The sequence below is a fragment of the Mirounga angustirostris genome, unplaced genomic scaffold, assembly GCF_029215605.1.
Source record: "Mirounga angustirostris isolate CCGP_5_RB_7025 unplaced genomic scaffold, mMirAng1.0.hap1 SCAF_5, whole genome shotgun sequence".
NCBI lineage: Eukaryota > Metazoa > Chordata > Mammalia > Carnivora > Phocidae > Mirounga > Mirounga angustirostris.
The window spans coordinates 49716703-49741467 of NW_026991713.1; the positions used below are offsets into that span (position 1 = coordinate 49716703).

A 24765-nucleotide genomic window follows, 5' to 3' on the forward strand; every position below is an offset into this window, starting at 1 on the left:
TGTCAGCTGAGAGGACCCACATTTTTACTGTGTGGAAACTCACAGATATGTTTGCTAAGTGTTCATGTACCCTCCACTTAGGCATCTTTAAACAAAACCTGGTACAAGATAAAGGGCTTGGAACCCCAAATGACACTCCACTGGAGAGTCTTTCTTCCAACTCCTCTCTCCTTTCCCTTACGCCAAGTGCCCTCCTTTGTTATTCCTTGAAATGAATTCCTTGAAGCTTCACGAGTGCTTTCAGGGGGCCCGACCCGGAGACGGAGACGAGCTTTTTTTTTTTTTGTATTTTTTCTGGAATTGAAATTTTGCTTGTGAGGAGATCGTATTATGCATCTCCCACCTTCTGAAACACACCGCACTTTGCCACAGTTTGGAAGAAAAGAAAAAAAAAAAAGAGGGACCAGATCATTTTCCTACTGAATGAGTCAGCTGGATGCAACCTTTTTTAGTTAAATGGAGCTTAGACAGCCTGGAGCTAATGAAAATCTCTAGTACAGCATTACCTTTATCAGATTTTAATTTGACACAATGGAGCAGAGAAGGGTTGCCGTAGAGGCAGGTTAGGGAAGGAAACTCTGCCTCCTCTGACTAGAAACAGTAAGGGGTTCATGGGAATGCACCCCGTTCCGCTCAGGAGACCCCACGGGGCACACTGGCAGAGGGGAGAGATTTCTAAAACTAAGTCTCTTCTAAATTAACCCGAAGTCATCACTGGATCTGGAGCATAGTGGGTCTAAGAATGCACACAGTGTGGTGCTTTCTCAGCGTGAGATTCGGCTTGATAAATTCTGCTGTCAGAGAATCAGAACTACGGAGCAGACCCTAGCAAAATGTCATTACAGCCCCATCTCCCCCTTTTTATTGGCCCTGTGTACAAATTATAAGTAGTCCAAATAGTTTCCAACTCATGAAATATTAAGTCTTTTTACCTGTCAAGACAATTTGAGAGGGTGAATTTATATCCTAAGATGCATGGAGACCAAGAACAAAATTTTTTTTTCACTACCAAAAACCTGATGTCATTGTGATTTTTCAGAGGGGTGGAGGATGGGGGCTGGTAATTGAAGTAATTCTAGCTTCCACTTCCGACCTTATCATCTACTTTGGCTGACAGTTGCACCCTCTTTCTTATCTCGCCTACAGGCATCTCCTTACATTTTACATTAAAATCAGACTTGCATTTCCAAAAGGACAAAATTATTGGCTCCGAAACATAATTACATCACAGTTAAGGAGGGGAAAAAAATACCCAAAAAATTTTATGGTGTTTATAATTCTCAAACTTCTGGGTTTTTTTATGTGGTAGAATGGTTTTACATAGTTTTACCCTTTTGCCACAAGAAAGTTCTGGTAATTTTTTTCAGGAATTCTGATGCCCGACCAGCATGTCTCTCATCCCAAGGTGGATGGAGATATATTTCCCAAGTTTTGCTTCCCAACACAGTATTCACCACCACAGTGTTTTCAGGGAAATAAAGAAACAGGCACGTCAGCTAGGAATGAGAGTAATTGTGCCTTTTGCTGATAAATAGCACTAAAAATGCCAACAAGAATGAGTTTCCAATAAGGTTAGAAATTGTTCCCACTGAGGGTCTTTGGGAGACATAATCATGATTGAAGTTCATGAGACTTTGGAAGAGAACATGGAGCAGAGTCACAAGGTTCAGTACATTCAGTGCCTGGAGGACCTTCCATTTGTGAGCTCCAGGAGCAACCACAAAATCAGCTGTTGGCCTGGGCCCATAGACATCCCGGACAGGGCAGGAGGGTACAGTGAGAGAGAACAGACAAAAGCCCCCTCCATGTCAGATACATCGTAGGACTCCCAACAGTGACGCCATCCTGGAAGATGTAAAAAGCATTTTATTTTTAACTTGCTGCATATGTATCTGCACAAATCCAGGAACACCCACAGGAAGAGGCAGCGTGTGGTGGCTGAAAGGCAGGGACTCTTGAATCAGACTTCCAGACTTAATTCTGGGTCCACCACTTGGGACCTTAAGCAAGCAACCCAACTTTTCTATTCCTCAGTTTCTTTATCTGTAAGATGGGCGTGATAATAACAGCAACACCTGCCTCCTAAGTGAATTGTGAGAATTATCTAAGATAATCCATGAAATAGCATTTAGCACAATGCCTGGTATATAGCAAGTGCTCAGTGAAAGTTGGCTGTTATTATTGGGACCATTAAATGGGAGAATGTATAGAAATGTTTTTTGCAAAATGTAACATCTTATCTTAAAACTCGTGAAATGCTTGCCTAACAAGCATATGAGTATCAAGTACACCACCGTAAAACAGAATAGATTTGGAGTGTATGTTCAAAGTAGGCAGTAGCTGTGCTCCCTGGCCTACATTATTTGTTGAACATCTTTGCATTCATTACGCATGGCATACAATTTCATGCATTCTCTTACATCATTTCGTCCCTTATTATTTCATATGTATGAAGATTTAGTCATCAGGAACAGCTCAAAGTCAAGGTAAAGGTTATGACCTACACTTAATCTGCCTGTAACGATTGGCACAGGGCTGGGCACCCAAGAGTGGTCAATAATATCTTTCTTACTGATTTGATAATTGGGTGCTACAGTCATAAAAAAAAGTGCCCAATAATTTTCAAAGTCCTCCTTAAAGAACTGAGCCAAAAAGTGAGTGTAGAATTCTAAAGTCCATTCACTATGCTCTGCCTTCATTTGAAACAGACAATTCAGTGTAAAAAGTTCATTGGAGTGGCTGTTGGTGTGGATTAGCCAGACCCAGCAATGATCACATCTTTCTAAGAAGCCTTCTTGCACTCCCCAAAATAGAAGGAGGATGGGCAAAGAGAATCCATTATGAACTTCCCCCGCAACACTGTTTATCACAAGGAAAATGCTGCTGCAGTGTGGACGGGTACACCCCGGCTGATTCCTGTCCACTTACGCATTCATTCATTCATCCGTCATGATGGACCAGGCACTGTTCTAGCTGCTATGATAAGTCTAGTGAGCAAGACAAAGTAGATTCCTATTCTCATGGAATTTCAGTATAGAGAGACAAACATGTAAAATATGTTAAATAAATAAAGCCACATCAGACTATAATAAGTGCTATGAAGAATAGAGAGTAGTAATGGGATAGCTTGGGATAGGGCAGCTCTGCAGCCACAACTTCTCTGAGGAGGTGGCACCTTAGCTGAGACCTGCATGATAAGAAGGAGCCAACCCTGCAGGCAACTGGGAGGAGAAAGAAGAGCAAGGGCAAATGCCCTGAGGCAGGAAGCAACCTGGCTTGTTCTAAGAATAACTGTAAGACCAACAGGATGGGGAGAGTGATGAGGATAAAGCTGGAGAGATAAGTAGGGGGCACATTTGATTCTCCTTGTAATTGTAACCCACTGAAGCCACTTAAATGGGAGTGACTTATTTAAAAGATTATCCCGTCTTACAGATACTGAGAGGGAGGTATGTAAGTAGATAAATCAGGGAACCAAGTCTGCAGGTGTTGCAAGGGTCAGGGAGATAATGGCTTGAAACTAGGATAGTGGACAAGGAGATGGAACCCAAACTAGAAACAGCGGCGGACAGAAGGAAAGGGCCAGGGGGCGCAGAGCTTTAAAATTGCAGGGCCCATGCAGGTGTTCTGCAGATTCCGGAGGTAGTCTCCAAACCTAAGTGTCCGCTGAGTGAAATTTATTGAGTGAGAGCTACGTCTTTTTCCTTTAAAAGATACTTTATTTGTAGGCAAGTAGATAGAAAGGAAGCAGAATCAATCGTAGTAGTAAGAGCTCATTTGTTTTTATTGTGTGTACCATGCAAAGTAGTGTGTGCATAATTCTCACAATTGTCCTGCAGGGGAGATGCTTTCCCAATCTCCACTCAACAGGTGAGGAAACTGAGGCTTAGGGAGGCTGAGTGACTGGCCAGGGTCCTATAGAGAGGCAGGGCTGCGCCAGAACTGAAAGCCAGGTCAGCCACAGCCCGCAATACTCTTCCCTGCTGGTGCTTTGGTTCTGAGAGCGGTCTCGCTCCAGAAAGGCTGTCAGGTGGCCAATGACAACTTAAGCCCTTATCTAAATGAGCCTCCTTTAAATACTTATCGAGTATTTGACCCTCTACATGAATAAATGTTGTTAAATAATTCACGTTAGGCATCTTTTACTTTAGAATCGTGACACTAAAAGGAGATACGAGTTCATGTGTTATTTTTAACTCTTTAAGATTGTTCAATGAAAAATCTCATATCAGACATAGTAACACACATAACATTGCCCCTCTTTCAGAACACTGGGTAGAAAATAAAATCTAAATAATGTTGAAATTAGAATAGAAACACAATATACATTTTTTTCAATAAAGGGGACAGGAAAATTTTGAAATAAGCTTTATTAAAATGTTATGGCATCTTAAAATATAAGAATATGTGAAATCTTTTGAGAATTATCTCTTTCAAATGTAAACATTTTTTTGCAAAAATACAAAAAAGTGTAAAATATATTGAGACTTTTATTTTCTCCTTAGGAGGATACAAATAAGATTCTGATATTGATAGATGATTGAGAATGGGTTTTCTGGGGGTTTTGGGGGGGGGCGGTTTTGAGAAAAGTCAAGTCCAGTTGATGGATCTGAGTGTAATTAAAATGTCAGAACAGTATATTGTGATGTGTGACTGGTAAACCACTTGAATCATGAGCCAATGTGATTTATTGTTCCTTCTTTTTTCTCAAAACAAGTGCTACTAAACTGGCCATAATGTGCAAATCTTTAATTACTAGTTGGATGCCATAGATCTTTATGGGGTTGACTTTTAAGTTTAAAAAAAAAAAAATGTTTTTAATCTCTGCTGCGAAGTACAGGGGGAGATTAGAAATTGATTCAGTAGTCATTTGAAAAGGAGAAAAGAAATGGGCCAAGGAAAGACATGCATTATTCTTGGGAAGATGAAAGGCTTCCATCCCTGATGTTAATCATCTGTTTTGCTGATCACTGAGAAAGGACAAAGCCAGTAGATTTTTTTTCTTTTTCTTTTCTTTTTTTTTTCTTTTTTTTTTTTTTTGGCAAGCAGCTTTCATTTTTTTGTTACACTTTTTATTTGTACAATTCAGTTATTTTTTCCTTTTTTTTTTTTTTTGGTTCTTTTTCTTATTTCTCATCATCACTTCATGTGGGCAGTGAAAATTCAGAGGACCGACAGACAACTTACGTGGGATTCCTGGGCCAGCAACCACTGCAGCCTTCATACCTACCATCACCCTCATACGATCCACCCTGACCATTGCAGAGTGCCAGCCCTGACGGGCCCGAAAGCGCCTCCTCCAAACAGCCCTCGTAATGTTCCAGACTTTCCCCTCCTGCTCTTTCATTGAAATGATATGCTTCCTCTTCCTCATCTAATTCATACCATGTTTGGCTTCATGAGTGTTATGTGCTTTTTTTTTTTAGTAGCCACTTATCATTTCTGGCTTTTTTTTTTTCCCCCTGTCAGAGGCGTTTGTCATTAGGGAAGGATGTCACTGTTCAGAATGCTTTGTATGTAGTCAGGAGATAACAATTCCAAAGATTATGGAGACTACGATGTTCTCAGCGCCTCCTTGTGTATTTGGCACCACTTGTGAAATTCATGTCAGAATGTATCTATGGAAATGAGACTGTGTACCTGATGCATGGAGTTGTTGTTTATGGGGAGACTCGTTTTAATGCTTAGTTGTGTGTGTGTCTAAAGCAACGTTCATAGAGCGTCTCTGTGTTCCATTGTGCTCCCGAGGATCATGGTGCTCCTCAAGGAGTTGTAGACTCTTGGAACTCGGAGATTCTGAAGGGCTGTCCCCATGGCCTCCGAGACCTGCTCTCTGTCTGTCTGGTTGGGGTATTTCCTAGCCATTGCTGTGCGTCCTGTGTGTCTTTCTGGATCGTTGCTGGTTGGCAAGGGTAGCAGGCTCATACCCCCCCGAGAACGCTCTGTGCCAAGTGTCTACTCTCTTACAGCAGCTTTGGTGTCCTCCTTCTCTCCTACCTCCATGAGTGCATACAGCCTGAGTTCCCTGAACATGGGGACTTTACCTCGAAGCCTCTACTCTACTAGCCCTCGTGGAACCATGATGAGGAGGAGACTGAAAAAGAAAGACTTCAAAAGCTCACGTAAGTGAAATGGTAACCATTGTCTCTGGCCTGGAGAAAGCGTGTGGGCCGCTTGGCGTCAGCGGCAAGCGTGTTTTACAGTGCCTAAATGATCAGGTGGATGCTAAGGAGCGCACAGCTCTCTGCCAAAGATCAAGGAAATGATACCTATTATCTCTAGGATAGTGATTGCACGGAATACAATTTCAGACTGAATTAGTTCATACTGCCTTCACCTACAACTTTGTCTCTGAAATTTTTTTTTTCTTGCTCTTTTGACCTGAGAAAATAACCAAAGAGGTGATTTTTTTTTTTCCTTCGAGACTCCTTCCTTCTATTTTGGGTAGCTTTGGACATGAAACATTTGTTCTTAATTTCTTATTCACGCAAAAGCCAATTTTTTGAAAACTATATCCCCCTTCTGATAACTGTAAGAATCCCATGCATTTGTTTAATATGATTATAAATCTACTCACTTATCTTTCCAACCAGATCTAATCATAGTCCAGAGAGGTGTGAGTATTTCTTGTCCTGTCTGTTCCCTTTGGGGGCTGTAATTATGATTCCTATAGAGAACCTCAAAGAAGATGGGCTCTCTCCCTGTGCTTACCATAGAAATAAAATAAGGAACACCCTTACGTTACCTAAATAAAATGAAACCCAGATACTTCAAGGCTGGAAGTGAAGAGAGAATGTTCTTATGAGAAGGGATGTTTGGACCTATTGGCTCTTCAGCTTGTTTGCCAGAGATTGATCTTCACAAGTGGACCGTCAGTGCGGGAGGCCAGCCATCATCTTCATTTTATAGAAAGCTGACAGTTCCTTACAAAGAAAACCATTGCAAAAGATAGGGTCACCATTGTGGTATATTCATGATCTAGACTTGCATATCCCTTCAAGTATAGGGAGTTTTGTCAACTTTAGTATATGTACATGACAGTAAAATTAAAATTTCGAAAATAGAAGGAAGATTGAGTTTAGTTAAAATGAGAATAAACAGCTTCTAGAGTCTCATATGTTTCTTAGCTAACACTAAAGTAAACCATTCACTCTTGGAAGAAACTAGTTGAAGGCAGTAGAGTGAACTGGTGATGAGCATAGAAGCCTGTGTTCTCATCCCAGCATCATTCCTGTAGGACCTTCAGCAAGTCACCTGAGTTCTCTAGGCCTTGGCTTCCTTAGCTACAAAATGGGGATGAATTATAGTGCTTGCTTCATTGGGTAATTGTGAAGATTATATGAGAGAATATATATATATTCTCACCACCAAGAGGGACATACGGGACAAGAAATACACTCCAGGCTATGATGAGTATATGTATTATATATAATTAAATATATATTATGCATATTATAATAAAATTATATGCTAACTACATATACATATATATGTATATACATATTATACACATATATTATGTATGCATTATTATATATATAATTTTCATTATTACCCAATGAAATAAGTACTATTTTTTTATTTATATATATATAAATATATATATATATGCTAGAACACCTGGTAAATGGTAAACACTAACTGTTAGCCGTTTGCATAGTTTAAGTGTTAGTTATTATTCCTTGGATCTAAATTGTCATGTACAAAAATCTATTGACAGTGTTCTCAAATTTAGGCATTTTTCACAGTAGTTACTTTGGCTTAATACATAGGTTTTGAGTCTTCCCCATAAACCTTCAGGGTTTGCGGTGGATTTCTGTATAGGAAATTTTTTATATATAATGCCTCCATGTGCAATGTCCCTCACTGACAGCAATAGGCTCACAGCCCTCCGCAGGGAAGAGCAATTAAAACAAATTCATTAATGTTTGTACTTCTGCTCCATTGGCTAAATATTTGTTTGTGTTAGGTAAGACTCGCTACATGGATTAAAGATATTAGTGACTACAAATGAGTGATGATATGTTTGGCTAACTCAGGGTGATATTTGCATTGCTTGAATTTTGTAGTAGGAAACAAAGCTGAGGCCAGGCTGTCACTGACACCCATAACCAACTCATAAATTCTGTTTTGAATCAGAAAGTGATGCTCCGTCATAGTAGAAACAGAAACAGAAACCTGGCTCAAGAAATCTCAAGCTATTTGTGTTTGCTGTAGACATTAGCCACTAGAGCGCCGCTGGCCATATGCCTACCAGAATGTTTCTAAATGTATCTCAAGAGATCAGACATTTTATATAGTAATCAAACAATAAGGTCCAAAACTTTTATTCTTACTCCAAAGAGTCCTATAAAAATAATGATAGTATTCCGAAGTCAGAAAAAAAGGAATGACGTTTTTTGGGGTTTTGGGGGGCTTGTTTTGTTGTTGTTGTTGTTTTTTAGTTTCTCTTCTCCCTCCCTCTTTCTCTCTCTCTCTCTCCTTGCTTCTTGGTATGATCACATCAGATGTAAAGGTTTTCCCAAATAACAGATAATAAAAGTTTTATTACACTCTCACTATACCGTGGTTTACTTCCACCACTTTATTTATGTCTTTATTCTATGCCACCATTTGCTGCCCCCTTTCTAATACTTACATTTCTATGGCAACCAGGCCATTTGTATGGACGGTGAATCATGCCAGAGTCACAACAAATATAATAAAAAGCCTCTACACTGTATTGGTGATGAGGTGAGGCCAGAGCTTGCAAAACAGAAAAAAATTCCCACATATGTTTCTAGTGGAGAAGGACATGCCAGGAAAGAATTAAATCTTCTCCCATAAATATTAAACCATTCTGTATCATTGACCAAAGGGGAAAATAAAGGCAGTCTGCAGCAACACGGGACAAGAATTAAACTAGGAAAGCGCCATGTTTGCTTCACAGGAAGAATGTTGAGTATCCCCAGCATTGGGCCGGGAGGAGTGTCACAAAGCCCTGGGAGGGCTGCAGGGCCATGTCACAGAGGGAACCCTCTGGTCACCTCTTTTGGAATCTTACTGACCTTTGCCCCACAGCCTGGGCTGTCCCTGTTTCTGCCTCGGAGGTCAAGGCTTTTTCCAGAAACCTAGCATCCCCCCCGTGATGGCAGCATGACTGAGCGGTGGACCTGGCTCGTTCCCCCTGAGTCCCGCTTCTGCACACAGAGCCAGTGTAGACTCTGTCTGTTTGCAGTCCGCCTGACCTGCAGCCAAGTGTGGAAGCTAGATCACATTCCCAGAATAGTCTTTGCCTCCTGTGCCATCACCACTTACTAGCAGGGTGGCTAACACTGAAAAGAGCTGAAAGGAAGAGAATGAAGAAGCCGAACAACTTCTGTCCCTGCCACAGACCCCTGAGAAAAGGACGGAAGGCAAAGGCAGCTAATGGTAAGCGTTTAGAAGTGAGCATGCAGGGAGCCCTCCGGGAGGTGGCTTATGAGCTGCCCCCCACCCCCACCCAAGCCTACCCTCATTTGGAGAAGGGAGCTGCTGGACGCCTGAACTGGATCACGTGACACACAGTGTGCTGGATCCACAGCAGGCTGACTCCGATGGGGAACACTTTAGTGAGCTAGAGGTCTGAGGTATGGAATCAAATAGTGATAAACACAGTATACTAATAAATCTTTGCGGTCCATTGCTCTGGATACTTTTTAAATGCTTTTCCTATCTGACAGTAAACCTCACAGACTTCTAAGCGAAGAAAACATTTGGCAGATTTTTAAACTTCAGAAGCTAACAAGTTATCGTCGGTTTTCCTCCCTTACTTACGCTAGGAAAGACAAGAATTGACAAACGCACAGGGTCATTTCCTGCATACCCGAAGGGGTGTGAACAGAACCCTCCAAGTGTGAACAGGAACAGGACAGAGCAGATGCGAAGCCTGAACACAACCTGGCACACACCAGTTAGCAATATTCACACGCAGTATGTCAGCTGCTTAGCCATTCCCTTCTTCACCTGAGTAGAAATGGGCATGCTTCAGGCCAGAGCTGGTACCTTGCAGGAGTATCTGCTACTGGAGAGAGAATCCATCATACAATTGTTTAAACTACAGGGTTATAATTCATAATAAATCACCTTTATTTTCTTTTGCTGGTTGGCCACCTTAATGAAGAAGGATAATCAAACTCATCTTTTTTTTCCTCCAAGTAATATTGGTTGTTTTTTCTCCTGGCTCATCATCTTTAAATCTACAATTTATCTTTTTCAAATCTGGTAATAATTTGCAAGACTTTAATATGTGTGAGTAATCAGTACATACAATTTCAAATGAGATTTTACTGTTTCAAAGAACAGATTTCATTATATCAAAGGACTTTCAGAGTTAATTATAAAAACTTAGATTATTTATTATAATCCTATATTTATTAGGTAAATTATAAATTTATATAATTATAGAACCAACATTTAACATATTTTTAATCCTAAATTAAATGTCCTAATAATTTCTATTGCCTCGACTTTCCTCTGAATAAAGCTTACAAATTTAATGATGCCCACAGTGAGCACTTATTTCTATTTCCAAAACTTTCCAGGGGCGCCTGGGTGGCTCAGTCGTTAAGCGCCTGCCTTCGGCTCAAGTCATGGTCCCAGGGTCCTGGGATCAAGCCCCGCATCGGGCTCCCTGCTCGGTGGGAAGCCTGCTTCTCCCTGTCCCACTCCCCCTGCTTGTGTTCCCTCTCTTGCTGTGTCTGTCTCTGTCAAATAAATAAATAAAATCTTTTAAAAAAAAATAATAAAAATAAAAAATAAATTTTAAAAAAACCTTCCAGAGATTTCAGTTTCTCAACCATCTTCTCCAACTGTTCTGAAAATGTAGCAAGTCTCTCCTTTGAGAAGGTCTTTACTATATCCAGCCTAATCCTTCCTATTATGATTGACCCATTTCTTCCTAATTCACTCTTAGTGGAAATGCCAACCAGCTGACTTAAAGGTTCAAGGCTTTTAACTCCAATTAAGTAATCCAAAAATCTATACCAAACTGAGATCTCAAATGGAAAAAAATACATATTAATGTGAACCGATAGAAAAATTCACAGAAAATAAAGTATTCCTACTGAAGTCCAAAAATCATCACCTAGAAGATAGACTGAAAGTAATCTGCCAATAGATGACGTCCTACTATTATGTTCCTGCCTGCAATGAGAACAGACTGGAAAGAAACACAACTCTCCAGATCGTTACTAACTACCTCTAGTGGTTGTGTGCCACCAGTAAGAAAATGTATGATCTGAAGAACAATCAAAGTAGAGTTGATATCAACAAAGACACTAGAAAGTGTGATCTGAATTAATATGGAATATCGCTTCTTGGCCTTTTGGCTAAGATCAAGTATGAATTAATATGGGATAGTCCCTGTGTCAGATCTTGGACTTATAGGCCACCACCTGTAGAAAGCTCAGGGTTGGAAGCTGACTTTACCCCCTACAGCAGGCTACTTTAATCTCATCGATATGAATTCTGTTGTGAGAACAATGACAGTGCTTCTTATGAAGAAGGTGATTTTCCTTCCTCCTCCTAGACATTTGTCCACCTCAGCATCCTCTGCCATGTCAGCTACAATGTTGGAATGAACCACATAGTAGAGATACTGGGGTCCGAGGAACAACTTCTAGTTCCTTAAGTCAGTAGAACCTACATGAAATGTTGATTCCAAAAAAGGAAAATGTGGATAACATCACAAGACCCAATTTGTTCTTCGTTTATTTAGTGTTCTTTGAATGTTCCAGACATTGGGATTTCAAAGAGGAAAAGATCTGGATCCCAATTTTTAGACAACTCAGGGTCAAGTGGAGAGAAAGGCAGCAAATAAAAACCTGATAAATGCTGAAATAGGACCATGCAGAATGGAGTATCTGCTACTGGAGAGAGAATCCATCATACAATTGTTTAAACTACAGGGTTATAATATGTGGAAATGTAAAAAAGTGAGTACCTCACTCTGCCTGGATAAGGCAGGGAAAGGGACATTGAAAACCCAGGGGAAGGGCTAAAGGGACAGAGGGATGAAAGCAGGGCTGCAGCACATGGCACGTGGAGGGAGCATCAAGGAGCACGAGACTGGATAGGCAGAAGAACATGAACTTAGGAAGGGTCCTGTGAGCTCTGCCAGCATTGAACATGTTGTTCTACAGGAAACAGGGAGGCATTGAAAGATTCTAAATTGGGGGATGACCTTCGCATATGAGAAAAAGCCACTTTGACATCAATTTGGAGGGTGTTAGCATAACACAAGAGGCAAGGACACAGAGTCTAAGTCTATATAGTGATCTGCATTAGCAATCATGAGGCCCTACTCTAGAGAGTAGATAAATTGGGGGCCTCCTCATGAAGAGAAAGTTAATCTGGCAATAATATGCAGAAAGTGTTGGGCACAGAAGGACCAGAAACATGCATGTTCAAATATTTAAAATAAAAATAATAAAAGCCTGAATTGAAACATTAATGGTAAGAAGGGAAAAGAGGATTTGTAGAAGTTAGTTATATTTCAGTGGTCATCTTGAAAGGACTTAGCAATTGATTGAATTTGAGACAACGGGGATGTTGGAAGTCAAAGGCTACTTTGAGATTTCAAGCCTGGTGGACTAGAAGCATGATGGTCCTATTCATAGAAACAGTAGTGGGAATGAGAAAGAGAAGATGATTAACTCAATTTTTAAAATGTTGAGTTTGAGGAGTCAATGGGACATTCTTGGGGATGGGATATCCAAGTCAGGAAATTCATCACTGGAGCTTGAGAGAAATTGGAGAGTTAGATTTGAGAAGATACACACAGAGGTCCTGTTACAGAAGTATGAGAAGTGAAAGAGGGAAAGGAGAGGAGAGAAGGCTAAGAAGAGAACCAGGGGCAACTCTATGTTTGCAGTGCAGAGGAGGCAAAGGAACTGGAAGGGGCTGACAAAAGTCAGAAACTAAGAACAAACCTTCATTGAAACGAAGAGAGTAATAACAGAAAGAAAAGGATGGTTCCCAAAGCCAGTTGCTGCAGGGTAGTTAGAGTGGATGAGGCCACTGATTTTGGCAATCAGGAAGTCATCAGTGAGAGAAGATTCATTAAAGGGTGAAGGGAGAGGCCAAGTTTTAAGCAGTTTTGGAATCAGTACAAACCTATAGGGAGAGGTCAGAAAGCTAGGACAGTGAGCAGGAAAGTCGGAAAAAAACAAGAGAAAAGTGTTTATGGCATAAACTCACAGGGCGTGGAAACAGATCATATCAGAAAGGAGGAGCTGGCCTGAAAGGGAAGGAAGGATACATCCTCCTGAAGCAGGAAGGAAAAGAAAGTGAGAGCAGATAATGATATAGAGAAATCAAGGTTGAAAAGAATGTTTTTAAGGAACTCTTGTCAATGAAGGAAATGAAGTAAGGAGTAAAGTTTGATCCTTATAATGGTAGAAATGTTTGAGACTGATCCTATGGAGAAATCAAATATTACATAACAGAAGATTCCAGGGCCCCATAGAGAATTGTGTGAATTTGTAGTGACTTTCTCTAGCACCCTTCAGCAAACTAGTAAGAGTAGTGGAGGCAAGCAGGCATTATCAAAGAGTATAGCGTATTAGACTATAGAAAATGTCATGAGGTTTAAGCCTGTCTGACACCAGCAGATGCCTCATTGAAATGGTCACCTGGGGTCCAAGCGGAGTGTGGAGGGGAATGATGCTAGTAAAAGGCAATGGGTAAAGATGATAGCTTTCAAATTGGGTTCCCCAGATTCACACATGAGGGATGGGGAAGCCTCCTCTAGGGTCTCCTGTTCCTACCTCAGTACCTTCAGTAGCTCTGTTTTTATCTGGAATACAAAAGCATCCCTTACACACTTTCATGTGAAGTGGGGGGTTGGGGGGTGGAATCTATTGCTAACAAAACCATTTGAAAACCACTAGATTGGAAGACAAGTGAAAGGGAGTGGGGCTAGAAGTCATCAAGAAGGGAAAGTTAGGGCCTAAGGACTGGGAAAGATGGCTAATAGGTTCTGTGATCAACAAGGAGAGTTCAGATATGAAGATCCTGGAGCTCTTTCCAGATTGAAGGATGCTGGGGTCCAGCACAGGGCTCTGCTGATAGAGAGCTGAAGTTGGGTGGGATTGCCAATAATCAGCACTGAGAGAGCTAAAGAACCATAAACCCAGTGCATTGTTTATTGTCATTATGTCAAAGATACTGAGGACATGGAAAAGCTACAGATTAGAAGAGGCAAATTAAGAGTCAAGCCCTGATGTCAGTGAGGAAGTGGGGGGAAACAGGAAAAGTAGAAAAGTATGGGTTTGAAGATGAGACAAGACAGAAATAAGTACATAATATAGAACTTTAAAATAGAAGTGGTTTATGGTAAAAAAAAAAAAAAACAACAACAACAACAAAAAAACACTGGATGTGTGGAGCAAGGAGGGTTATAAACTCTTCTCTCTCCTTGCTCCATGCAGGGAAAGTGAAAAGAAAATGGCTTCTGGTTGCAGCGGGTTTTGAGGTATATGGTGTCAGCAAGTTTCAATTACAGTAAAGAGGCCAAAAGACCCCTTTTGGAGGAAGTGACGGTCCAGCATTGGACCGTGCAGAGAGCTTGCTCACAGGGAGTAAAGGAGGCAGGGGTCCCAGTGGGCAATGCTGAGAGAAACGAGTGGAGTGGCCTTTCCATGACCCAGGTTGGCAATAGAAACAAGACAGAGATGGGTACCTGGAGGCTTAGATGAGTATCAGAAGAATGAATGAAATAAGAGATGACAAAGTAGGCTGGAGATCCAGTGAGAAAGAACGAAGGCTGAAGAGCCCAAATTTGGGGAAAGGAAAAATATAAAGTTTCAACAATTCCATCATGCCAATCCAATGCTAGAATAATGTTGATGAACACGTCCTCACCACTCCAGGAGCCAGACTTTTTCTTCAAAGCTGAAGGTCAGATTGTTTATAAAAACCTTAAAGCTTAGGCACAAATGGATAGAGGGGAAAACATATTAGACCAGTTAGCCTAACCCTTTTTTCATAGGAAAGAAATTAATGCCTTCCCCCAAGGTCACACAGCTGGTTGCCTACTGGTGGAACCAGGACCAAAACCCAGGTACCCAGTCCCAAGGCTGTCGTCTTCCTACAGCTCCCACAATTGTCCCTGGTACCAGGACTGAGTATGGGGAGGAGGTCACACTGGCATTGTGACTAAAACGTGACAGATATTGGGAGATTCCTTTATCTAGTTCAGCTCTGACTAAATTTTTGTCTAGAAGACCAAAGTATCACTTCCACCATTGCCAATGAGCGTTTTTTTTTTTTTTTTCCAGAGACATGATCTGTGTCAGAAATGCTGGTATTCCAGGGTGCCTGGGTGACTCAGTTGGTTAAGCGTCCAACTCTTGATTTCAGCTCAGGCCATAATCTCAGGGTTATGAGATCTAGCCCTGCATCGGGCTCTGTGCTGTGCATGGAGCCTGCTTGAGATTCTCTCTGTCCCCTCCCCCTTTCTCTTTCTCTCTGTCTCTCTAATAATAAAAAGAAAGAAATGCTGGTATTCCTGGTGCTTGCTTCAACCTAAAGTCATTTTTTTGTGTGTTTGTTCCTCTAGTGTCTTTAGCCTCAAGCACAGTGGGCTTGGCTGGGCAGGTCGTTCACACAGAAACCACAGAAGTTGTGCTGACAGCAGATCCTGTCACAGGATTTGGGATCCAACTGCAGGGCAGTGTGTTTGCCACGGAGACGCTCTCTTCTCCACCTCTGATTTCCTATATTGAAGCTGACAGCCCAGCAGAGAGGTAAGACACTCTTTCATAGCGCCTGTTTCTGTGCATTTCTTGTGCTGACTATCTTTGAATAGCTAATAAATTATGGAACAGTGCTCAATGCAGGAAATGCAGGATGTAATGAACTCTCTGTTCTAACAATAAAATGTTATGTTCTTGATACGTTTTGAGAAGAATAACGAGCACAGATGCCTTTATCTAGCAGATTTTTGTCCATCAGGGACTGGTGGCCATGTTAATTAAAAGGGAAAATATCTCTGAAGTTCAAACCTTATTATAATAATTTCTCTGCTGTGGGGGGACTGTACATTCACCATTACTATATATTGGTCCAGATCAGATTATAAGAATACCACAGTGCTAAATTATTAATCACTTCTCTGGGATATCTCAAGATTCCCTTGCTCACATCTGTAGCCATCAAATGCAAGAGTGCAAGACCTTGCAGTTGACCTAATATGATGCCCACATCCTTGAACAAACAAGACCAAATGGGTATGCTATTTCACAAGGATCAAACAAAATAGATTTGGCAACATCAACTTGATAATTATTTGCTCTGTCTACAACCTCTAATATGTGGTTCTAAATATAGATGTGGGGTGCTACAGATCGGAGACAGAGTGATGGCCATTAATGGGATTCCAACTGAAGACAGCACCTTTGAGGAAGCCAACCAGCTCCTCCGAGACTCTTCAATCACAAGCAAGGTCACACTGGAAATTGAGTTTGATGTTGCAGGTATGATCATATAATCGCAATTCAGCTGCAGAGACGGTAGTGGAGTGCTTGTGAATGATACGGATTATGTGGCAGAAGTGGAACTATTTTTTTTACATACTGAACACATTTTTGTTTAGGAGATTTGGGATGTCATTTTGTATTGAGCCATTGTTTTTGAACTATTCATTAAAATGTCACCATTAAGAACAGTTGAAAATAAATGTGACAAAATGAATAAGTAATAGCTACTATAAAGGTGATTAAAAAAAAAATCATGTAGCCTTTATTCTTCCTGATTTGCCCCTATATGCTAGAGAAACCATATTCTTCTGTCACACAGACAAGAAAAGCCTCTATTTGACCCTTCCCACTGCAAAGAACATATGAAAATTTGGCAGGGAACAAAGAAAATTCATTAGGTGGATTTATACAAACCCAGCCGGTAAATATTTGGTCTCTAGTGTTAAAAAGAAATTGCACCAGACACTTGTTAAAAACAAGGAAGACTTTTTTCAAGACTATTTAAAGAGAGATCAAGTCTTGGAACAGGGAAGAGAGATTGAACTCAAGTCCCAAAACAGTAAGGGCAGCCGGGAATTTATGGCCACCAAGCAAGGTAAGGGTGAAGGAATCATGGAATGGAACTGACTAACAGGAACTTGATTCGATATCAAGGGTGTGGGGATGAGGAATTTGATTGTCTATTCAAGGGTGGAGGGATTCTCAATAAACTGATTGAGCAGGATTTCCACTTAAACTGGGCTCAGTAGGCCAAGGAGTAGGCCAAAGACAAGGCCTAGTTGAGAAGAGGAGCCTGACTTAGGTTTGGTCAGGAAGGGAATCCTCGTCAGTAGCTAACAGGTGTGTGGGTTATAGAGGTTGGTGCTAACTTCCATTTAATAAAATTGTCTTCACATAGTGAAATACTACCTCACAGAGCCAATAATCTTTACCAATCATTAAAGATGTGCCTTTGGACATAGAGATTGCATTATCCCAACAAATACTTGCTGAGTGTTTACTATGGGTCCATTGGAGATGCAACAGTAGACATGGAAGGGAAAAAAAATTCCTTTCTTCATGAAGCTTGTGATATTACAGAAAGTTGATTTTTAAGTTAAATATAAATGTAGACAGTAATAAGTGCTCTGAGGAAAATAAAGCAGGATGGGGAATTAGAGGATGGCTATAGGGAGCTATTTTCATGGGATGAGTCTTGGAAGAAGTGACATTTGAGCAGAGATTTGAAGGTTGGAAAGGAGCCAGCTCTGTGGGAATCTGGGAGCAGAGTATTCCAGGTAGAAGGAGCAGCCAGTATAAAAGAAATAAGCCAGAATAATAAGCTGGGTGGGTTTGAGAAATAGCAGAAAGGCTCTTACCAGGGCACCTGGGTAGCTCAGCCGGTTAAGCGTCCAACTCCAGATTTCCGCTCAGGTCATGATCTCATAGTCATGGGATCAAGCCCCACATCAGGCTCCACACTCAGTGTGGAGTCTGCTTCAGATTCTCTCTCCCTCTCCCTTTGCCCTTCCCCCCACTCACACAGGCACACTCACTCTCTCTCTCTCTCAAATAAATAAATAAATCTTTAAAAGGGGGGGCACTCTTTATGTAGCATAAGGAAGTTGGGGATGAGGATTAGATTTGGAATTGGAGATGGGGTGAGAGAAATTGGAAGAGGCCAATTACTGCAGTGCCTTGATATAAAGAATTTACCTTCCAAGTGTAATGACGTCATCGAGCATTTTATGGATGGTAGTGAGCTATCCTGATGGATGTGTTAGAGATCCTTCTGAAAGGATAGCAGAAGCAGAAAACCTAGTTAGGAAGTTGCAGTGGTTGGAGGTAAAAAATGATGGCAGCTTGAGCAAGGTGGTAGAGCTAGAGATAGTGACAAAGAGTGAAATTTAGGACATGGCTTGAAGCAGGGCTAACAGACGTTGCTTATGGAATGAATATGGAAGATGAGAGAAAGGGAAGATCATGGACGACTCCTGAGGTGGAAGGGTCAGTAATTGAGTAAATAGAGATGACTTTAAGGAGAGGAAGACGTGAAGAATGGAAATCTGAGGATAACAACAAATTCTATTTTAGACCTGAATTGGCAAATCTACTGCCAATTCTAGGGGGGAAAGGACAAGCAGTTCAATTCCTGAATTCAAAAGACAATTATCGAGCACCAGTCACTAAATGCTAGGCACTGTGCTACCTTCAGATCTACCTTTAAAGGGAAAATAGAAAGGATTAATATCCTCAAAATCTCAGAACCAATTAGACAAGAACAAGAACCTGTTGGAAGATAAGAACAGACTTACTGAATGTGTGTTGCCACTGGAATGTAAAAGGAAGTGCCCAGGGGATTGCCAGCAATACCTCCTGGAGCCTAGGACAGGGGGGTCTGGGCCAGAGAGCAGCCCTGAGAAGGGACCGCCATGTCAGTGATTGGTAAAGTCATTGGAATACAAGCGAGCACTGAGGAACGAGTGGCAGGAAGGAGGGGACTCTGCCTGAGGAGAGACTAAACTAAAATTGAAAGGGGAAGGATGCTAGCAAAGAAGATAATAAAGATGCAGTCAGAAGTGGAAGGAGAACCAAAAAAGGTGGCATTTTGGAAGCCAAAGCAAGAATTTCAAGGTCATGGTCAATAGTGTAAAGGTGCTTGAGAGAATTCAAGTAATATAAGTCAGGAAAGGTCCACTGCATTTGGCAATTAGGAAAAAACTCATTGCAGAGTAGTTTCAGGGAATTTGGGGGGCAGAAGTCAGACTGTAGTAAGCTGAGGGGCGAGGAAAGGGTAGAGAGCTTCAGACAAGCTATGCTTGCTTTCTGCCAAGGAACTGGGTTTTAGAACAGGGTATGGCTAGACAAATGCAGTGAATGGATAAAAAAGACGGAGGCCACTGTGGACTTCTCTTTTTAGAACTGCTCCAGCATTATTACATACTGGGCACTCTTTTATATTGCTTTATCCTCTAACCAGTGGTTCTCAATCAAAATCAGTTTTGCCCTGGGGAACATGTGGCAATGTTAGGAAGTGTTGCTGTGGATGAAAAAGGATGGGATAAACGGTAGAAAGGGCTTCAGATTCCAGAGGGGAGTTATTTTGTTTTGTTGATATTGGAGAGATCTGAGCATGTTTGTGGCCTGAAGTGAATGAGGGAGAAAAAAGATAATTGATGGGTATGGGTCCCAAAAAGGATGAGAGGGAAAGTTATCTAGAACATAGGTAGGTCTAAGACAGAAGGTTGGCCACTGCCTCTTGTGAGTTTAAAGAGAAGGATGTGAGAATATAAATACGTTTTTATCTGTGTTTAGGGTTTCATGTAAGAACTGTCAAGCGAAGGTAAAAGGATCAGCATCTTGGGGAGTTGAAAAGAATGATGGTTTAGAATAGCTAATGGGGAAATGAGTGAGAAAGCTAACCAGACTCCTATAAAGGGATTTTCAAGCTGGGCAGTGGACCAGGCAGAGTCCAGAAGCTCTAAGTGGATAGCCCTGTCAACCTGCATTGGTCAAGTAGTTTTTTTGTCAGATGACCTCGGCTACTGAGGAGTAACAGCAGAGGTGGTAGGTGATTAGACTGAGCCAGAAATGGAGATTTCTGGAGAAGGTTCAACAGGAGGAAAACTAAAGTCACAGCAGTTCAAATTGTTGCAGGAAGAGCAAAGGAATAAATATGGTGATAATCACAATAATATTTATCAAATGCTTGCTCTATGGCATGTCACTCTTCTAAGCACTATGTGTGTATTCGCTCACATATAACAGCAATGGAGGTTACTCTGATTTACATCCCCAGAAAACTGGGCCTTCTACCAGATTCGTAGCTAATGGTAGGGCTGGGATTTTCACCCAGCAGTCTGGCTCCAAAGGCCACACTCTAACCACTAGACATACTGCCTTGAAGGAATCCAGGTTGCAGAGGGGGAGGTCAATAATGGATCCACTTGATAGACTGAGAAGAAAGAGAAGACTGACGGACCTAGGAGTATCTGGAAAGAGAAATGGGTATAGCAAGAGAAAGTTGAGGAGGGAGCCAATGGCAGGAGATTGAGGTCAAAGTGGCATATTAGAGCTTAGCATTTCAGAGGTCAAGTAAGGCTCAGGTAGTGAGCTGCTGAAGTGATATAGAGTGGAGGTGAATATTATTCAACCAGAGGTCTGGGAATTGTAAACGCAGCATGATGGAAAGACCTTGCACACAGTGGACTCTCTCAGGAGGGCAGGACTTGGAATGAGGAAGGGAGTATGAACTTGCTGCTCTTGACACGCCAAACGCAATCCTGTCAAAGGATTGCCACACTTTCCCCCGCCTGGGTAGTCTTCCCTACCATGTTCAGGTGGTCTGCTCACTTCATTCAGGTCTTTGCTCAAATATCACTTGTTCAGAGAATCATTCCCTCACCATCTATCACTCTGTCCCCTTGCACAGATATATGGTTCTTAGTCTTTCTCAGCTCCGATGTTATGTTGTGGATTTATTTATTGTCTTGTTTTCTCCACAATTTTCTTGTGGAAAAATCTATGTTGTCAGAGACTTTGTGCCTTTTGTTCATGAATGTATCCCAGCACCCAGAAGAGCACTTGGAATGCAGGAGACTCTCAGCGAAGACTTGGTGAATAAATGAATGAATGAAATGCAGTTGTCTCTCCTGAGGGACTGGAACCAGGAACTTCAGTTTGCATCAAGAACTGATCCCGGGGTGCCTGGGTGGCTCAGATGGTTGGGCGTCTGCCTTCGGCTCGGGTCATGGTCCCGGGGTCCTGGGATCGAGAGCCACATCGGGCTCCCGGCTCAGCGGGGAGCCTGCTTCTCCCTCTGACCCTCTCCCCTCTCATGCTGTTTCCCTCTCGCTCACTCTCTAAAAAAAAAAGAACTGATCCCGTACCCACTTTTCTCTGGGGTTCCTGGTCTCTCAGTGCTGCGTGTTTCTGCATATCTGCTCTATTTGTCTCTGCATGAGTCTTTTCTGACTTTTGATTGTACTTGATTGCTCCATCTTTGCTAAAGTGCCCAGCCAGTACCAGCCAGTTCAAGTTTCTAATTCTTAGGTTTGGTAGCTGTGGCCAAGCAGGAATCTGGTAGAAGGACCCTGTAAGGATCAGTCAGATGGTGGCGAGGGTATGGTTTTCAAAGAAGGCCGTCCAGAAGCCCCAGAATGTACTCACTTCAAGCACACAACATTAGCCGTGAAGTGACTCTTACAATCCAATACCTTCATTTATTTATAAATGGGGAAACTGAAGTTTGGGTGGGGAAACTCAAGGTCATACAGCAAAGTGAATAGTAGATCCCAGGTCTGTTGACTTGTACCTTTTTCATGTCATGTTACACTGCCTCTTCAAAGAAATGTCAGAGTTTCCAGGATGAAAGAGCAGAATTTCTGAACCTCTGCCCTACTGTCACTGTTTGTCGAGGGGAGGTGACTATCCTGTGTACTGTATGATGTTGAGCAGCATTTCCTTGAAACACTCCCATAGTGAATGGCCAGCACGATTTGGCCTCTTCCACAAACAGTATCTAAGTATTTACTTGTGCAATAAATGCATTTTTATTTTATGTGCATCCCAATATTTGTTCATTGTTTAATCCATACTTAATATATATGTATACTTTAATATTTGTTGATTAAATACTTTAATATCCTTGGTTTAGGCTCCTAAGAAATAGAAACTATGTCTATTAAACTCACTTTATTCCATACCAAGCTTGCTTGAATAAGAGACAGGAAAAAAGGGAACGAAGGTCTTCTCCCTTGCTCTGGTTGTTCCATAATTCAATCCATTTCATATGGATAGAAATGATGTAGAATAGGGCCAGAAAAAAGTATGCTCACATCCTATCATTCTCTCTTCCCTTGTTCATGGCTGATATCATTAATTGACTTCAGTATCCTCCTGCTGAGCCCAGACACAACATCAGAATCTCCAATAAAACACTCTAGCTAGTCCTTACTAATCCACTGGCATCTGTTGGAAACTGCTGGAATAAGAAACGCTCTTTTTTAGCCATTTGGGAACTTGGAACATTGGTAGGAAATCTCTGGACATGAGCTATTTCAAGACTGGCCTATCCTTTTGGATTCACTCTTAGTAGTATGGACGTGGGCCACCTATTTCTAAAATTCTTCCTCAAAAATATATTATACCCAGATATTAATTCCCAAGCTATTGGTCTCAGAGATAAAGCACCTCTATTTTATAAATATTTTAAGTGACATAGAGAGTGTTTAAGAAGCTTGACTGTGAGTACACTCTTGCCTAAATCTATCTCTTTAAATGGGTACTACTGTACAAACAACATCGTGGTAACATTTATGGAATTCTTTTTAAAGCTGAAATGATTCATAGCCTCATCACTCTAAAAAACAAAAGTTAAATTTTTTTATATTTCTTTACCAATGTCCTTTACCATAAATGTAATTTTATAAAGCTATATTCAGGGGCGCCTGGGTGGCTCAGTCGTTAAGCATCTGCCTTTGGCTCAGGTCGTGATCCCAGGGTCCTGGGATCGAGCTCCGCGTCGGGCTCCCTGCTCTGCGGGGAGCCTGCTTCTCCCTCTCCCACTCTCCCTGCTTGTGTTCCCGCTCTCGCTGTGTCTCTGTCAAATAAATAAATAAAATCTTTAAAAAAAAAGCTATATTCATAATATATACACAATTTACATTTTGCCTTTTTTCAATACTATCTTTTAAATACCAGTCTAAAAAAATTGTAAATACTTGAAGATTCTGCTTTAACTCTGAAGTTATTTTGTTGGAAAAGATAGAGCTTTGTTCTGGAAAGAAGTCCCAGTGAAAATCCTATCAAATGATGTTTGTCATCATTACTAGAACCCCCAGTGCCTTCCTCTGAGTGGGGGGGAGTTAAGCATTTACATTTACCACCCCCCCTTAGAATCTCTTAATTTTCCGAACCTCACAAGGATGTCCATAATGAATTATGATGTGGTGATTATCTTACTGTGCCAACAATGAATGCTTCAGGCAGAAAAAACAGACCAATTGGAAAGAAGGAAGCCTTTGTTTACCCAAATGTGTTTTTAATTATAGCATTAACAAAGATAAAACAAAATGAGGGAAGCACAAAATAATCACATGGGAGTCTAACAAAATAAACATTCTATTTACTTATTCTAAACCTATTGTTTCTCCAAATATCTTTTTTTCCTCTTTACTAATATTTCTATAAGAAACACCAAATTAAATATGCCTCTGCTTTAACCACCAAATAACTGTGTAGGCAAAAAAATTACCAAATATAAAATAAATCATGTTGGCATGTAAAGATTAAACTGAAGCCACAGCTGATCAAAGAGATTTATTTGTTGATATTTGTTCATCATGATATTTCAAATCTTATGTAGTCAAACATGATTCATTACTGTTTTCCAGGAAGTGATAATATCTCCTCCAGCATCATTAACAATGTTAATCTTGGTCAAGGTTCCCTGCATTAAAAATTTATAAAAGCAAAATGTTGCTGTGGTAACTAACTCTTGATCAATGAATCCTGGCCCTTGGGGTTTCAAGATCTTATTTGTATAGCATCATGGACAAGCCGTTACATACCTACATGAATACGGCACATGTATACACACATACGAGCATGCCATATTCTCCCCTCCCCTTGCACAGGGAATTTGGGTAAAAAACACATAACACTAAAACAAACATACATGAAATGAGTTCCATAACGAGTGAAGCTGTTTGTGCCTCTAAAGCTTCTTATGCATTTACTTATGGACCACTTGTGTGCTTTATCTGGGTACTCAAATTCCTACCACACCCATGAACACTTCTGTGGAGGCTTTCTGCTTAGCTCCCATCCCGTTTCCTCTGCTAGACCAATGTGTTCATCAGAGATCGTTTTTCAGTTGCAAGCAATAGACATGCACCGAGCTAATTCAGACAGAGAAGGGGCATTTACTGGAAGCACATAGGAGTTTCACAGCCCGAGAAGACAGGATATGCAGGCAGCCCCAGGAAGGCCTAGAACCAGACATGAGGGCTGTCAAGGCCAAGCACAGGCACTCTCCAAGACCTCATGCACACTCCTTTTGTACTCCTGTTTGTTTCTCCCTTCTCTCTGCAGACTGGCTGTTGGTGCCCAAGAGCAAAATGGGGCCACTTCAAATTCCCTCTCTACCCCCAGTCTGCATGCTAATTCCACATTCGTAAACTGTCACGTTAGGGGTGGGAAGAAGGTGAGAATTAGCCTTCCATTATTGGAAGGGGGAACACAGAGGACTTAGGAAACAGAGGGAAGGCCCAGATTTGAGGAATAT

The 24765-nt window shown here is 41.3% G+C and overlaps 1 protein-coding gene across 10 annotated transcripts in view; it reads left to right on the top strand.

Annotated features, from left to right (window-relative positions):
- The window catches only part of GRIP1 (glutamate receptor interacting protein 1), a 661409-nt gene that overhangs the window by 563757 nt on the left and 72887 nt on the right, over positions 1-24765 (top strand). For 6 of the 10 annotated variants that reach the window (XM_064590931.1, XM_064590925.1, XM_064590927.1 and 3 more), the window contains 4 exons: positions 5157-5312; positions 5970-6122; positions 15581-15767; positions 16351-16496. In XM_064590931.1, the coding sequence (XP_064447001.1) occupies positions 5157-5312; positions 5970-6122; positions 15581-15767; positions 16351-16496 (642 nt within the window). The remainder of the gene's footprint in view (positions 1-5156; positions 5313-5969; positions 6123-15580; positions 15768-16350; positions 16497-24765) is intronic. The other 4 variants (XM_064590929.1, XM_064590932.1, XM_064590926.1 and 1 more) reach the window with 3 other exon arrangements.